The following is a 15,228-nucleotide window of genomic DNA, read 5'->3' on the forward strand; positions in this document are numbered from 1 at the left end:
AGGTAGATGCCTGTTGTGCTTGATGCTGACTGCCTGGGCTGAATCCTTGATCAAAAATCCATGGAGCTAAGAGTGTCTCTTGTTCAGTCTTTTGACTGAATGCCTCCCAAATGTTCCTCTTTCATCTCGTTTTCCTTCACTGATTATTTGCACTAACTGCTGTGCAGCTTGGCCTGAATTTAGGAGCTGCTGATGCTCCAAGTGGTGCTGGTAAAGCTGGTTGTAGGAATGGACAGAACAGCAGCTCCGAGGTGACAAAAGACTGCAGCCCTGTGTAAGTGCCCCAAACCTCTCAGTGACAGCAGAAGCAGTAGCTCTGAGGGTCCCTTGTGCCCAGCTGTCTTGTCTCAGTATTGCTCATCCGGCTCCCATTCTCAGGGAGCCAAGGCACACACCAAAAGGTTTTGAGAAATCATAATCTATTCACCACCCCAGCACATTTGCCCTATCAAGATTACCAGTCTTAATTCTCCGGGCCTTTCTCCCCTACTGCTTGTAACTTAGCATTTCTTGTTTATTTTTGTCTTTATTTCCCATAGTGTACTGAAATGATGTATACTGAAACATTTGTTCACACAAATAAGGGAAGGTGATAGCTTTCCTCCCTGACCACATGCTCTCTCTTCTGTTCCAAGTCTTAATTAAAATGATACTACAGGAAGCAAATCAATTAACAGATACCGTACAAGATGCTTTATTCACTTACACATGTACACACAATTACTTACAAGTATCACATTACTGCTTTAGTTTATCTGTTAGCAAATACTGCTAATGAACTGCAGTGTTACTGAAATGGGTAACAGACACCAAGGAAACCAGGAAAAGTATTCAAAGATATTACAAGATATCATTCTTCTTCCAAAATCAATATTTCATTTTGTTGTTCAAAATGTGTAGAAAAATTGCTATCCAGTTTCCTTTGCACATTTGACCTACTTTGCAAAAGTCAAAAAATGCTCATATTGAAGTCCCTTTAGTTACAAGTAGTACAGTAGCTTATTCTTTACAAAAACGAAATTCTAATATATCTGCTCTTTTATAACAGTATGTTTCCTCTAAGTCCCTGACCCAGCACATCACCTCTGCCTGATCTGAAAGTTGATTACTGGATGAGGCCCTGTCTCCATAATATTTCTTAATAACACTCAGAATTTGTAGCTGGGACTTCAGTCTTACAATTGCTCTTTTTTATTTTCTTTTTTCTTTTTTTTTTTTTTTTTTTGAAGTTGGATTAAACCTCTTCTATAGGGGGAGAGCTGGAAAGAATTTTATTTATTATGATCTGCCACACTGAGAGCAGAAACAGGTAAAAAAGTGAACTTTAAGAGTGTGTGTAAGGTGAGAGATTTAAAAAACCCACATGTCTATAGACATTGGCTTGAGCTAAAAGTTTATCAAGATCCTCTTTATTTACAGGTTGTGGTCATTGGACCTGGATATTGATAATTTGCAATAAAACAGTGTAACATCCTGTTTGGAGTCATCCTGTAATGCTACAACATAAAGCTCTGCCTGTGAAATACTGGGATATTACTTAATTAAGTTGGGCATGCCATCTACCTGAGGCCCCCAAGATTTGAAGTTCTGCTGGGTTTCCTGAAAGGAGCTGTAGGAATAGCAGAGGATGCTGGCCAAGAGTTCCCAAAGCTCCCACAGCTGACATTGGCTGCCCTGTCTTCACAAGGTGAAAGAAAAGCCTGGCTTAAAATACAAAAATCTTCCTCTTTTCTTGCACCTTGTGATGACAATATATTATATACAGCATTCTTGAAAGAAGAGAATTAAACGGAATAGAAACTACAGCATTATTTTCTGAACTGAGACCAAAACCACTGACTCAAAACTTTGGTAAAAGTTGGAAAGTGTTTACAGAATAACTTGAAATACTTTAAATTATTTGAACTAGTCTAAATGTTCTGAAACAAAGCTGCTATTTTTCTTCTCATCATTCCCACTGTAAGAAGCTTGTAATTGGAGCCAGGCAAAGCAATTTTGATGTAATTAAGTCCACCAGAACATATAAGGCTGGAACAAGAATTAAGGTGCTGGGAAACTGAAATTATTCACAAACTCTGATTGAACTTAGTGCATTGTTTCATACTAAAAAAAAAATAAGATAGGGAAATTCTGGAAACAACAAATTAGCTTGTTTGTATAGTGTTGACATGAATGATCAACAGAATATGAAAAACATTATTTCAAAAAGGAATTTTTAATTTTAAATGGCCATAATTAATTTTAAATGACTGAAAACACCAGCACCACCTACAAAAGACATCAGTTCTAGATCTAAAAAAGATAAAACTTTAAATTAATGACATGTTTTCTTACTAACACAAAACATATATTTTTTAAATAAATGAGAAGCCTTGTTTTGTTTTAACCTCAAATGAATGATTTTCCAAGTTGCTGAAATCATTATTCAATTATCTTGAAATATGGGTGTGACCATGAATTCTGCTGCTGAATTACATTGACACCTTTCTGATTACCTGGTATTTAACTGACTTTAGAAATCAATCACCTACTTATCACAGAATAAAGAGGATCTATTAGTGAACAGTGCTCATCTATTTTATTTTCCTCATACATTTCCTTCATGTACATGCTGAGGGGGATTGCAGGCCTTTTGGGTGCAGGTGATTGAAGTTAGCTGCACTGTAAGCTCTTCCTGTAAATAATCAATCAGCCTTTCAACTAAAGAACAAAGAAAAGGATTGGTATTGGTAAGATTCCTGCCTATGCACAAGAGACTTCTATTGATCCTCAGACCAGGTAACTGTTGATGCAAAAGGGTTATTGATCTTTATACTTTGATTTCTTATTGCATTGCTGTCATCTGTGAAAAAGAAAGAAAAATTACAGGTTAACAATAACTCTCTGGCTTTAGTTTTACCTGGACTATCCCAGGTAAAACATCATTGTAAAAGCTGAGCTGGGAGATGCTCAGATAAAAAACACAGGCACTCTAGCAAATTATTAATGGAGATGCTGGAGTTACATTCATGAAGTTCCTTTCACTTAACTTTTCTTTTACTGGATATTTCTTTGTACCTTTGGAGGCATCTGGTTTTTGTAAGTGAATTAACAGAACAAATGCACGCTTGTGGCTGTTGTGGTGACTTCCAGATGTCCTTGTCACTGCCAGGTAGGAATCCCCTAGCAGCAGGTCATGCACTTTTGGGTAGCATCCCAGTGCTCCCTGTATTGCAGACACTGTACTATTGTCATTTGGGGTGCTTCCCACTGTTGCCACAGAGTGGGGAGCAGCTCTTGGATCCCTTTTGCGGATGCATCTTCCCAGGAGTTTATTACTTCGAGTGCCTGCTGCTGCGGAGCAGCTGCACAGGCAGCCAGCCTTGCAATGTGCTTTACCTTGGGCCAGGTAAAGCACCGGGAAGCTGTGGGACAGCAGAACTAAATCATCTCCTTGGTCCATGCAGAGTGGCCAGCAGGTCCGGGCTGGCAGCAGGAGCTCAGGCTAACCCCACAGCCTTTATTGCTCTGTGACCTTTCCCCAGGTGGATGTGCCTCTACAGCTTTGGGTCTGCCCAGCACTTCCACTCCCCCTCCCTGTGCCACCAGCACCCCCTTCCCAGAACATACCTGTTTTGGCTTGAACCTGTGTTTGACCTGCAAAGTGTAGAGAGTGAGCTATTAATTGTGACTTTCAGAGCCATAATCAAGGATGAGAATTCAAATGAGTAACACATTAGAGTTGCAGAAATGCGGGAACTTTATCTTTTCTTCACTGCTCTAAATCTTTTATTCAGTTTTGCTCCATCTAGTGTCAGTTCTTGGGAACGCGATCTTATCTTGCAGCCCTCGACTTGTTTCTATTAAATCTCACAACTCCACAGGGAAATGAACTTCATCGTAGTCCCATTCCTACAATACTATTTAAACATTTTCTGGTATCTTTGTTATAAGATATACAATGCCAGTTCCTGCAAGTCCAGCCTTCCCTGGCACCTCTGTTGCAATATTTTACCACCTCCCTTGTGCCAGGTGTCCTTGAACAACCTGATACCTCTGAAAATTATTTTTATGTTCTACCACATTGATTTTTGGCAGGGCCAGTTCCCTGAGGCAGTAGAGAAGGGTGACTGCCTGAGCAGAACATACAGCTGTGCTGGGAAGGGGGGGAACCATTTCTCTAGAGATGGGACATCCTTTGCTCCCATGCTTTGCTCTCCTCCAGGGAGTCATGGAAGCTCATTCAAAAACACTTTAAAAAGTCCATTTCTGCCTACAGGGTTAGTTATTCTTTTTATCCCAGCTTCCACCTCTCCCGTGCCAGCACAAGCATTTCAATGTCTGTGTAGTAAATAAGACTTTCTTGGGAATGGGCCAGGTGTTGTTTTAATGCACACACAGAAACACACAAAAAATCCCAATTACTTTTCAGGCAGTGGTTTTCTGTGTTTTTGCTTTAGAAGACCATACAAATTTTCCATTGATTCTGTAAGCCTCTGCAAAGTGTCTTTAAACCCCGCTTTAAATCTGTATGAAAAGCCTTTAAGCCCATAAACTTCTGTGAACTGCTGAGAAGTACACCAGGGACCCCCAAGCATTTGCAGCCTACAGGGCAGAAGTCAGCATCACTTTGTGATGTGATGTGAATCAAATAATTGATTTCTTTCAGCTTTCTATTTGTTAACTGACACCAGGCTGTAAAGTACACATGGAATACAGAGAGTGGATGATTATAAGCAACAATCAGGAGAAAAACAAACAGCTGTGCTGATACCTAGTACAGATTCTACAAGGCAGAACTCTTGGACAGTAAGAGAGCAAGGAACTGAAATGAAATGATGCAATAGACTGTACACATGATCTTAAAAAAGGATCTGCAAATAATCTTATTTTCTGAGATGTCACTGGCTAAAGCTCCTAGGATCTGAAATCTGTGATTCCTTTTTCATAAGTTTAATGTGAACTTCTGTGCAGAAATTAAATATGATGCATGAAAACCTGTGAGCTTGAATATGCAGGAGCTCTTTTTCGATGCTGTTCTTGTCTAACTAACACCTGTGCCACTCTTGAGTCTCCTGCGTCAAGAGGCCTTGGTTTGTGTTGGTTTTAAGCTGTCCTTTAGCTATCATAGCAGCTTTCATTCCTAGCTAATCCCATGTTGTCACTTCTCTGACAAGCTCTAAGCAACACAAAGCTACTCAGTTTGTTTGGCAGACTCGTGCTGCCAGGGAGCAGGAGGCTCTTTGCTCGGTGGCATCTAATATTTGAGTTACCCTGGGTCCCTGTTGACAGGGGTGAAGAGGGTACTCTTCCACAAACATTTCTCTTTTTTTTTTTTTGTATCCAGACTTGCAGCAGCTCTAGGGAAGGGTAGAATTACTCGTTTAGTGCTGGAATCATTTGCAAGTTTGCCAGCAGCGACCACGATGGCTGTGGAAGGAATTGCCTCTGACAGGTGTCTGAATATTACCAGGAAAGCATTCTCCTGACTCAGCAGGTTTGGCACCAACTCTTACAATCAAATTATTTAGAGCTATCCAAGACTAGACTCAAACAGTTGTGCAGAGGGGTAGGAAGGAGTAAGGATTCTTCCCTGTTTGGCAGCTGTGAAAAGGTCAACCACAAAGGCAGTCCCCAGAACCAAGAGGAGAACAGGCGCCCTGGGCCAGGTGTCCTCCCAGGGAATGTGGAGGGTGGCCAGAGAGGAGCAAAAAATAGCCAGAAGTGTGGCTCTGCCCATCAGGCTGGTAGCTGGCATCAGTGAGGTATGCTGTATCCTGGAAACGAGTTTAATGAATTAATCTCACTCTAGCGGTTTGTGTCATACATATGTATGTATATATATATATATATATATATATATATATATACACGTAACTGTCTTTCAGGGGCTGTCTGTGTCTGTATTCCCTCAATCCAGGAATGGTGCTAAGGGAGCTGAGAGCCTACAGAGTGTCTTACAGCTGCTTTTTAAAGCCCTGCTGTCCCCAGCATAATGCAAAGCTTAATGTCCTTGCTTTTGAAGTGTGTGATAAAAAGATTAATTTCATTTTATGGAAGGGGTAACCTGAGCCAGTGACTTGTCCAAGGTTGTTCAGAAGAGCAAGTTCAGCTAGACAGGGCAGTGACAAAAGTAGGAAGAAAAACCAGTTTACTTCTCGAGTCACTGGTGACTACTGCCTCAACACAGAATGGATATTGACATTATGTTTATGCAAACCTATATGTACAAGGAGTTGAGGCAGCCATTTCTGCTGAGATCATTTGCCCATTTTGTAACATTTGCACACACATGGAGTTGTTTATATCATCTCTACTCATACTTAAATTTATTTGCAATAGCATGCATTATTATGGCATATATGCTCCCCCGTTGAGCAATTCTGATTGAATTGTATGTAGAATATCTACTTGTCAGAATGAAAGACCTTGTGAAGGTCTGCTTGGGGAACCAAGAGTGGCAAGTGAAAGAACAGCTTGGGGTATCACCAAGGGATGTTAATAGAATCCATTCACACAGAGGTGTCAAAGATTCTGCTGAATCTACATGACTGGTCTGCTGCAGATCAAAGATGAAACTGACTGCATAGTTTAAAAGGAGTATTCCTGGGAGAGGAACAAAATAGGCTTGTTTTCGGAGAGTAAAGATAGATGCAGGCAACTTTCTGCCGGGCTGTAGGCTGAACTTACATTGTTACCTGTGAATAGCTAGTATCTGAATATTTGAGGGGCTGTAATACATTTCAGTGCCCAGAGTCTTGTTCTCTCCATATTGACCCTTTTCCCTTTTGCACCACTCTTCCAGTGACACTCTCAGACAAGGCCAAAGTCTCTTTATTTTCTTTTTTTTTTTTTCAATTTGTATTTACTTATGGATTTTGGTTTGTAAATTTTGGGACCATTTTCCAAAGGCCTCTCACATTTGGCTTTCTCAAGTACCCACTCTAGAATCAAAACTAGGTCTCCAGTGGAGTTTATTTGTGAGCTCTGACTCTGGTGACTGACAGATTGTGTCTCATTTGCAGGTGTCGGGACTCGTGACTATGTTTTTGGGTTCCTGTTTGTTAAGTGATGCATTCTGCAATTCACAGTGTTATAGACCAAGTTGGACTATTTGGATCAGAAAGAACTCTTCTCATCTCCAAAACATGTTTGTCTTTGTGTCTGACTTCAAATCTGTTTGAAGAAAATGATACTTCTAAATCAGATTTGCTCACTGTCCCTGCCTGTCAGGCTACAGACCTGAACATGACAAAATGCTAGAAAAAATAATCTTGGTTAAGAAGTTTAGGCTGCCACAGTTCTGATAGTTGGAAGAAACTACAGCTCAGCATTGAAACCTGCATACAATTGCCCAAAGCTAGTCTTTTCCATGCCATCCATCTGCAATGTTTATATTTTCAAAGTGGACAATTTCACCTCCTATGCAATGTGAGGCACTATTTTTAGCGATTTTTAGAACATATTAGAGGCTTTCAAGGTGCGGTTGCACTCCAACACCTCCTCCATTCACCTAGAGAATGCTACAGTTCTCAAAAGTATCCTGTGTTTCTCAAGCACGGTCTGGCAAAGGAGAGAGAAGTTGGTCCCTTTGAAGTCAGGAAGGAAAATAGAATATTTAGATGAGGTTTTGCATAGGAAAAGAAAATCACCAATACACTTGGCAAGCACCTCCCAAGCTCCTCCTCTCTTCCATAAAACATCAGAAGAACTTGTGTATTGCATTTAAAACCTGATTTTCTACCAAATTATTTACATGGAGTCCTGAGTGGTTTACATGGAGTCCTGTAGAACCCAGTGAGTGGCATGGGAAATTCTGTGTGTGCTGTTGCCCAGGATGTGTTGACAACATATTCATTTGCAGCAGGTTTAAAATATGTACCTTTTCCCTTCTAGTAAACACTCTGTCTTTCCACCCTTCTCCTTGTCTATGTATGTCTCTTTCTTTGTCTCCTGTCAAAATAAATCTGGCTGACATGCACTGTAGTTAATTCAAAATATTGCCAGCATTAAATGTGCCCAGACATTTTTATGAATACATTAAACTTGCATGAAATTTTTAGGCATTATAATTTACCAAGCTTACACCAAGATGGCATTTGATACTGACATGAGCTATTAATTAAAAAAGAGGACATTAAATAATTGTCAGTTGACACATAAATTTCTGTTTTGTTGGCTGACAGAATTTTGCCTCAAGCCTTTTTTTTTCTCAAGTGTTAGTAAATATCCCATTGAGTTTAAGGGCAACCCATTGTGAATTGATTGTCTAAATCTTAATTTTATGTACCTGACTAAATAAAGTGGTAAAATCTGTTAATTATTTCACAATGAACTGTCAGTGTCATGTGGGTATTGAAACCCTTGTATTTTAAGTATTTTGGGAATTATCAAGGGGATGCATCTGAATACTTTCTGATTTTAGTGAAATGTGTTCTTGGAAGGGGTCAGTTAGGTTCAGTACCAGCTAATTGGGGTTCTGACACAGAGGATGATTATCTGCATCAAGACCTTCAGCTGATACGAGGCTGAGCAACTCCATTGGCTATGAAACTACAGTGCTGGGTGATGCCCACTTGGAGTATTTCCCAGCTAGTGAAATATTGAGTGGATGGTGGTATTTGTAGGAATAATGATGTAAAATTTAAAACAAAATTTGGCTGAATTGGGTTGAGTGTTCCATCAGTTGGATTAAGTGGGTTTTTTTCCTGGACAAGCATTAATAATCATCACTGGTCAAGCAGAAAATGAAGCTGTTTGCAGAAGATTTGCCAGTTCTCCAGTCCTAAAGGGATGCTGTCTCTTAACACTGAAGGTTTCAGGTTGCCTTTTCCTGAGGGATTCAGGATGGCTATTGGTTGGCTGGGATAAATCAGGTGATTTCAGATAATAGACTTCACTTTATCAGAGGGTTTTCTAGGACTAACCACTTGTCTAAAAATTCCATGAATTAGAATTCCCTAGGGAACTGAAGCAAGTAGGTAAAATCAACTTAGACCTAATTATCATATGTCTCTCTGGTGACCTGAATAAATCCTACTAAGGATTAGCTTATTAGAGGTATTTTTAAATATTTCTATGGTTCTGGTAGTATTTTTACTGCTGGAGGTTTCCTCAAAGCCAATAGAAGGCTATACTGTTTCCACGGATTATTACCAGAATTACAGAGTCCCTTAGTGAGCTACCAGAGAGTAATACATAGATGCCCTGAAGTGAATGAGAACAAAGATTTGTAGTAAATTACTGACTACCACAGCAGAATTGAAAAGTACACTGATTTAGAAGCAACAGTGGATTTCTAGGGGTTTTTTTGTATTTAGCCATAAAAGTGTCATCTTTAACATAAATAGTTTTGCCCCAAAACATTGTGGAACTAGAGTTTCTCTCACTGGTCAGTGTCAGTGGTTCTAAGGAAAAATGTTTGTGTCACACTTCCAGCCTTAAGACCGGAATTTTGTCATGAAACTGAAAATTTCACTCTACCTTTTAGCAAATGCCTGTAGACTGGGATAAGGAAACATCAAAGAGGTCAATGTAAGGTTACCATTAAAGACATTAAATTTTGCTGCCACCACAAAGTCAGTCACGTCCCCTAGAAAGATCAGAGGATGATGTAATAAATGTTCAGACTGTCTCTGAAGGAAAATATGACACATAATAAACAGCAAAGACAGCTAGAGAAGTCCACTCTGGAACAGTTCATAGATCATCCTGTCTGCATTTCACCCAGGCAGTAAATCTACCACTGCCTTCTGTGTTTCTTCTTGTCTTTGTCCCTCTCATCCCTTTATTCTCTTTTCTCTTGAATCTGGTCTCTGGCTTTTCTGTTCTGGCTTAGCTCTTTCTCCTAACTTTCCTGTTCATTGTTCTGTCTACACTGTCCTGAAAGCACCATAAAGTTTACCAGGTATTTTATGTTTGTTCTTCTGACCTTAACATAATCTTCTTCAGGTTAATGCACAGAAATTGCCAGAGTCTTGTCAGAGAATGGTGTGTTACTAGAGAGGAAACATTTTGTGCCCGTTACCACTGAAGGAGTGTCTCTCTGGGAAAACAACACATGCCTCAGGATTGGGGCTCTTCTCTGTCACACAACACATTGACTGCTGCAAAGGCTGTCCTTGCTTTGGTCTTCAATTCAGTGTTTACACATGCTGTGCTCTCTTTATGAGGAATGGCTCTGGTGGGGACATTCTTGTATCCAGCTCTCTGAGAGAGGCCAAAAGCCATTTCTGAGATCATCGAGTACAGCTGTTGCCTTCACTTGATGAGAATGCTCATTAATTAATGTTTGGAGTTTTTTAGCCACTTACAAAATGTCTCAAAGGGACACAAAAAAGCGTCCACATCTGCAGGTTGCCATGAACCAGCACACAACTTGCAGTCCAGAGTCTCTGTTCCGTCCCCGGTACCTGTCCTTGGGGAGATGGAGAGTGGCTGAGAAGGCTGGCACTACTCTCCTGCTGGTGAACTGGTCAGCTGCTCAAACCCTAAAATGGCCTCACTCTTTCTGGGTAAGGGGGAGGAAGACGAAGGGCAAAGAGGCATCCCTTCCAGCAGGAATGATCACTGCATGACCCTAACTTGTAAAAGCCCAGAGAGAAGGGAGTTTTCAGAACTGAGATGCAGACACAGTAACCTTAGATGAAGCCATTTATGCAGAGTTTGCTGTTATTATACATAGTGCAAACAAAACAAAAAAAAAACCCAAAAAACCAAGCTTCATCCAAAGTGTTGGAAGGATTTTCATTTTAAAAAGATCTCTGTCTGCTGGGTTTTCTTGTGTATTTCTGAAATGTTATAATGCTGTTAGAAGAAAATTCCTTTTTCCATGCAGATTCACTAGATATCCCAGTCCTCTAGAAGCTTACCATGTGTGTTATATGCAATCATTTGAACGTGGGGAAGCATCATGCATAACAAGAGAGAGAAATTAAAAGTTGTGCATAACAGAAAACATGATTCTTACCTTCTATCCATTTTGCCATCTGACTCTAAAGTGAGAAGAGGAAAATGTGGTTAGTTGAGAAACAAGGAACAGAGTGGTGATAGGCCCCCACAGAATTTGTGAGGAGGCAACCAGGAGTGCATAGTTACAGCTGGTAAAGATCCAGCCATCCATTCTAAGACAAAACTCTTTGATATTAGTTGTGTCATTCAACTTTTCTAAAGCCCTTCTTGATTCTTCCAGCTGGAATATCTCATGACAGTTTTCTCAGAGCTGTACCTTAGCTAATGCTTTGTCTGATTTGAGTTTGATTGTAGCATATCCCCAGGGTATCATGAGAAACAACTTTGAGGCTAAAGAGTAGAGATGGTTATAATGAAATGTAAATCTGCAGTTCTAGTCAGTCCACAGCAATTCAGACACTTTTAAAACAGTTCTTCACAGGAAGCCCAGAACTGTTGTACATATGCAATTGCTAACACTGAATCTCAGATCTGCTGTATCAGAAGATGAGGAGAGCTAGATCTATGGAAAAGGGATCAGGAGTATTTTTCTTACCTCCAAAGACATTGTCAATCATTTTGGATTTGATCATGCAGATTATTACTGCTACAAAACCGATTGCTAGAACTGCTCCCAGAGTAGCTCCTATAATAACATATGTGTAATCTGCAAATATTGAAAACAACTCAGTGAGTATACACCATTAAATAATAAATACATTCTTTGAGTTTCAGACATAACAAAGTTTAAATGCATACCAAAAAAAAAGATGCTGAGCCAGAGTAGGAAGCTGAAAAGAGTCTGAGTCTGTTCTTTCAAACCCCTGCATACCATGAAGCCATGTGAACCTGTGGCTAAAGGGCTCAAGGGTGTTTTATGATAATGATCAACTTCAGCTTTCTGTGTATGCAGGTCTCAGCTGAGTTTTAGAGCCAGGGCTTTACTTTTACTCCAAAAGCAAAATCCCCCATCCACACTACTTTGCCAACCTGCATCCTTCCAAACTGTTATTGCTTCTTCCAGATATGCACATGCACATATTCACTTCCCAGTGCCTCGCCTCCTGCCTTGCCCAGCTGTTCTGCCTCTGTAAATCTTTGCTGGGAGGAAGGAGAATTTTAAAGTGTAAACTATGTGTTGTGATTTGGCATCACTGTGTGCACATAAAGGTTATATGTCAAGCAGGAGGGTGCCTGTACTCTGGATCGATCTGAGTCCTATGCTCTGTCTTCATACACGTAGTTTAAGGTGTCTGTCACACGACAGAACTCTGCAGCACTAGGCAACTACAACCTCACAATGCTTATCTTCTACACATAAAAGATACACAAAGTCTTCTAGGACATTCAGTTTTGTTATTTTGTTCCTAACTTCCTGTCCAGAAGTGAAAATCCCACCGTGAACTCACCTATTTCCTCCTCTGGGTTTCCAGAAGCATATACCTTTGCTCTCCAAAAATCTGGAATGGAAATATTTAGCCTGTTAGGACATTGAGCAGAATGCGATTTCTGGCTTTTTCCAAGGGGATAGTTGATTCTAATAAATCTTAAGACAGAATCCAAGGCTTCCTGCAGTAGTGAAATGTTATCAGTCAAGTTAATGAGGGCATCCTAGAAATGTGGCCACACTGTGCCAATTTTTGACCAGAAGAGAATCTACAGTTCCAAAATTTTATGTTGCCTTAGGACTTCCATGTTTCCATTCCATGGTTCTGTCACTGCAAGCCAGAGAGCTCTAAACAAGAGAAGCTGCTGTAAATCAAGGAAAAGACTACAGATGCACTAGAGCTAATAAAACACACCAATAAGTGAGGATATGGCATAGCCCAACACCCCTTTCAAGAAAACATTAATCCCAATCCTGCCTGTAGTTCCAGTCTTCAGAAGGTGATTTATTGCTGGCAGAGTCTTTTCCTCTTGCAAGTAAATTTTGTGGGCTGGAAGCAAACCTTTCCAGAGAATTCTAATCTAAATTCCCTGTTCATGAAAAGGACACCTCCTGGCTCTTCCCTTCTCTATATAGCCACTGACTCACGGTGCCTGATGCTCAGTGTGCAGGCCCTCAGAATGGAGTGGCTTTGAAGAAAACAATTCATTCCCACATACTTTAGGAAGAAAAGAGAATTGACTTTTTTTTTAAAAAAAATGAGAAAAATTAGAGGTCATGTTTAGTTTTAGTGTTGCTTGATTACAGGAAATGGTTAAAAACGTACACACAAATGTTTTTTTCAGTGCAAGGATATTTCCACCAAAGCCTTTTCAAGTAGCTCCAAGTGATGAAACTAATGTGTAGCTGCATGAGGTGCTGGACCACAAGAAGGCTTGAAAGGCAGCTATGACTCCTGCATTCTAAACCTGTGTGCTGCTAAACCCCTGCCTCCTGCACGTGCTTCAGGCACAACACGAAATCACTGCTCTTTGGCCAGGGTGACAGCACATGTAGCACCTGGTGGGAACAGCTGCTTTGCACACAACATCTTCTCATTGGCATTCCCACCGTAGCAGGGAACTGGGAGGGAGTATTGTCTGGCTGAAACCCAACTGGAATTTCATTGTCTTAAATGCACTCAGTTTTCCTACTGCTAAGGTGTCCAACTTTTAAGTCCCAGCTCTTCTCCACTTTTTGTGGAGAAATAATTTTATTTTCTTGAGGTTTTGGGGTCTGTGCTTTCATCTGTTGTCCAGTAAAATATGTGCTGGAAACATGACTGCTTTTAAACTTGAAGCATAGTCTTTACATTCCAAAACATGACATTTTAGTATCTTTACATAAATAATCTTTTGTCTGCTTTTCAGACTGCTAAAACTCTTGAACTGACTGTGGGCCCTGGGGCTTCCAGGGTTATGTCAAAAAGTCTGACATATTGGGTGGCTTACAACAGATTTGTTTTTATTTCCTGGTCTTAATCACGTTTCTATTCCCAAATTTTAATAAATTACAAACCAAGCTTCAAAAATCTGGAGAAGAGCTTAAAAAAATCTTGCGTTTTAAAGCAAATACATTTTGAGAACTATAATACAGAGCTGAAAGTCTTTTTTTTTGCCAAACCTTTCTTCATAATGCAAATACCTGGAAACTTTTTTTGTTCAAGCAGAAATGTTTTCTCTCCAAAACCTCCATGACACTCAGAAGAGGAGTTGTAAGGGGTAGAGAATCTATGCTTATACTGGCTATACTAAATTACCAAAATCAAAGTTATAAAGTTATAAATATAAGGAAATTTAAAGAGAACAAAAAGCTTTAAGACTACACAGTGGGCATAAAAAGTATAGCTTCTGTTTTTCCATATTAAAAACCAGTCTCTTTGCTCTCGCCTGTGATTTTATTTCATTATAAATTAAAAAAAAAAAACACCTTTCTTCCATCCCCTTAATTATTCTTTGTGCTCATATGAAGAATGTTTTAAATTCAAGCATAATAAAAGTGATATTGTATTACTTTTATTATCCTAATGATCATAATACATAGACCTTAATGTATGCTTTCTAATGGAATTAAACCTGTGAAAGATTATATGTTTTATGGCAGAAATAATATTTTACATGGAATATTTTATGTAGGTCAGTTTAATATATTGAGATTAAATTATTAGTTTCTTTTTTAAAAGGGAGGGAAATTCCTGAAAATCCACAAGCCTAAAGAGAATATTTTCAATTCATACTTTCAATATGCTTTCAATTAAGGCTTAATATCATTTACTGGATGCTGCTTATTTGCTTTCGAGGACCGTTAGGTGGATTCTGTTTGTTTCAGTGTTTTCTTGGGTGGAAATAGGTGGATTAACTAATTCAAATACACATGTTTTTCTGTTTGATATTGATCTTATCTGCAATTTAGATCTTTTAGGGATGTACAAAAACCTTTGATTTGGGGTGGGGGGTGGAGGTTAGAAGTGATGCCTTAAACTCTGCAGTGCTCTAGTCCTAGTGCTGGATTTCTGTCTCTCTCTGTAAAGAGTTTAGATGAACACATCTTGAATAAAACCTCTGGACTTGCAGAGTATTTTCTCCTGTGTGGAAGAGCTAGCAGATGAATTTGCTAGCCAGGCTTGAGGGACTTGTGGATCCCTTTTCAGAGAGCCTGGAAGCAAGTGACGCTGCTCTTTGCCCTCTCCGGTGTGCCCTGCTCGGTGATGGGGACGGCACCAGAGCCTGCTGAGATAGCGGGCTGCTTCTCCAGCCGCTGGGGAACACCTGGTGAGTGTGCTGCTGGCAGAGCCTGCAGATGCCACTGCGGCTGCATGGCTCCTGCCCTACAGGTGGGGACAGTGGGGAAAGCAGCGGAGATCTTCCGTGGGA

At 40.0% G+C, this 15,228-nt stretch overlaps 1 protein-coding gene across 1 annotated transcript in view; it reads right to left on the reverse strand.

Moving 5' to 3' along the window:
* Positions 1-670: 670 nt before the first annotated feature.
* TMEM273 (transmembrane protein 273) overlaps positions 671-15,228 on the reverse strand; it is a 16,577-nt gene continuing 2,019 nt past the window's right edge. Inside the window, exons 2-6 of the mRNA XM_015633874.2 lie at positions 12,339-12,389; positions 11,486-11,596; positions 10,949-10,973; positions 3,610-3,636; positions 671-2,842 (exon numbers count right to left, since the gene is read on the reverse strand). Of these exons, the coding sequence (XP_015489360.1) occupies positions 2,839-2,842; positions 3,610-3,636; positions 10,949-10,973; positions 11,486-11,596; positions 12,339-12,389 (218 nt within the window). The 3' untranslated portion in view covers positions 671-2,838. The remainder of the gene's footprint in view (positions 2,843-3,609; positions 3,637-10,948; positions 10,974-11,485; positions 11,597-12,338; positions 12,390-15,228) is intronic.

The sequence above is a fragment of the Parus major genome, chromosome 6 (assembly GCF_001522545.3).
Source record: "Parus major isolate Abel chromosome 6, Parus_major1.1, whole genome shotgun sequence".
In the NCBI taxonomy this organism is placed as follows: Eukaryota; Metazoa; Chordata; class Aves; order Passeriformes; family Paridae; genus Parus; species Parus major.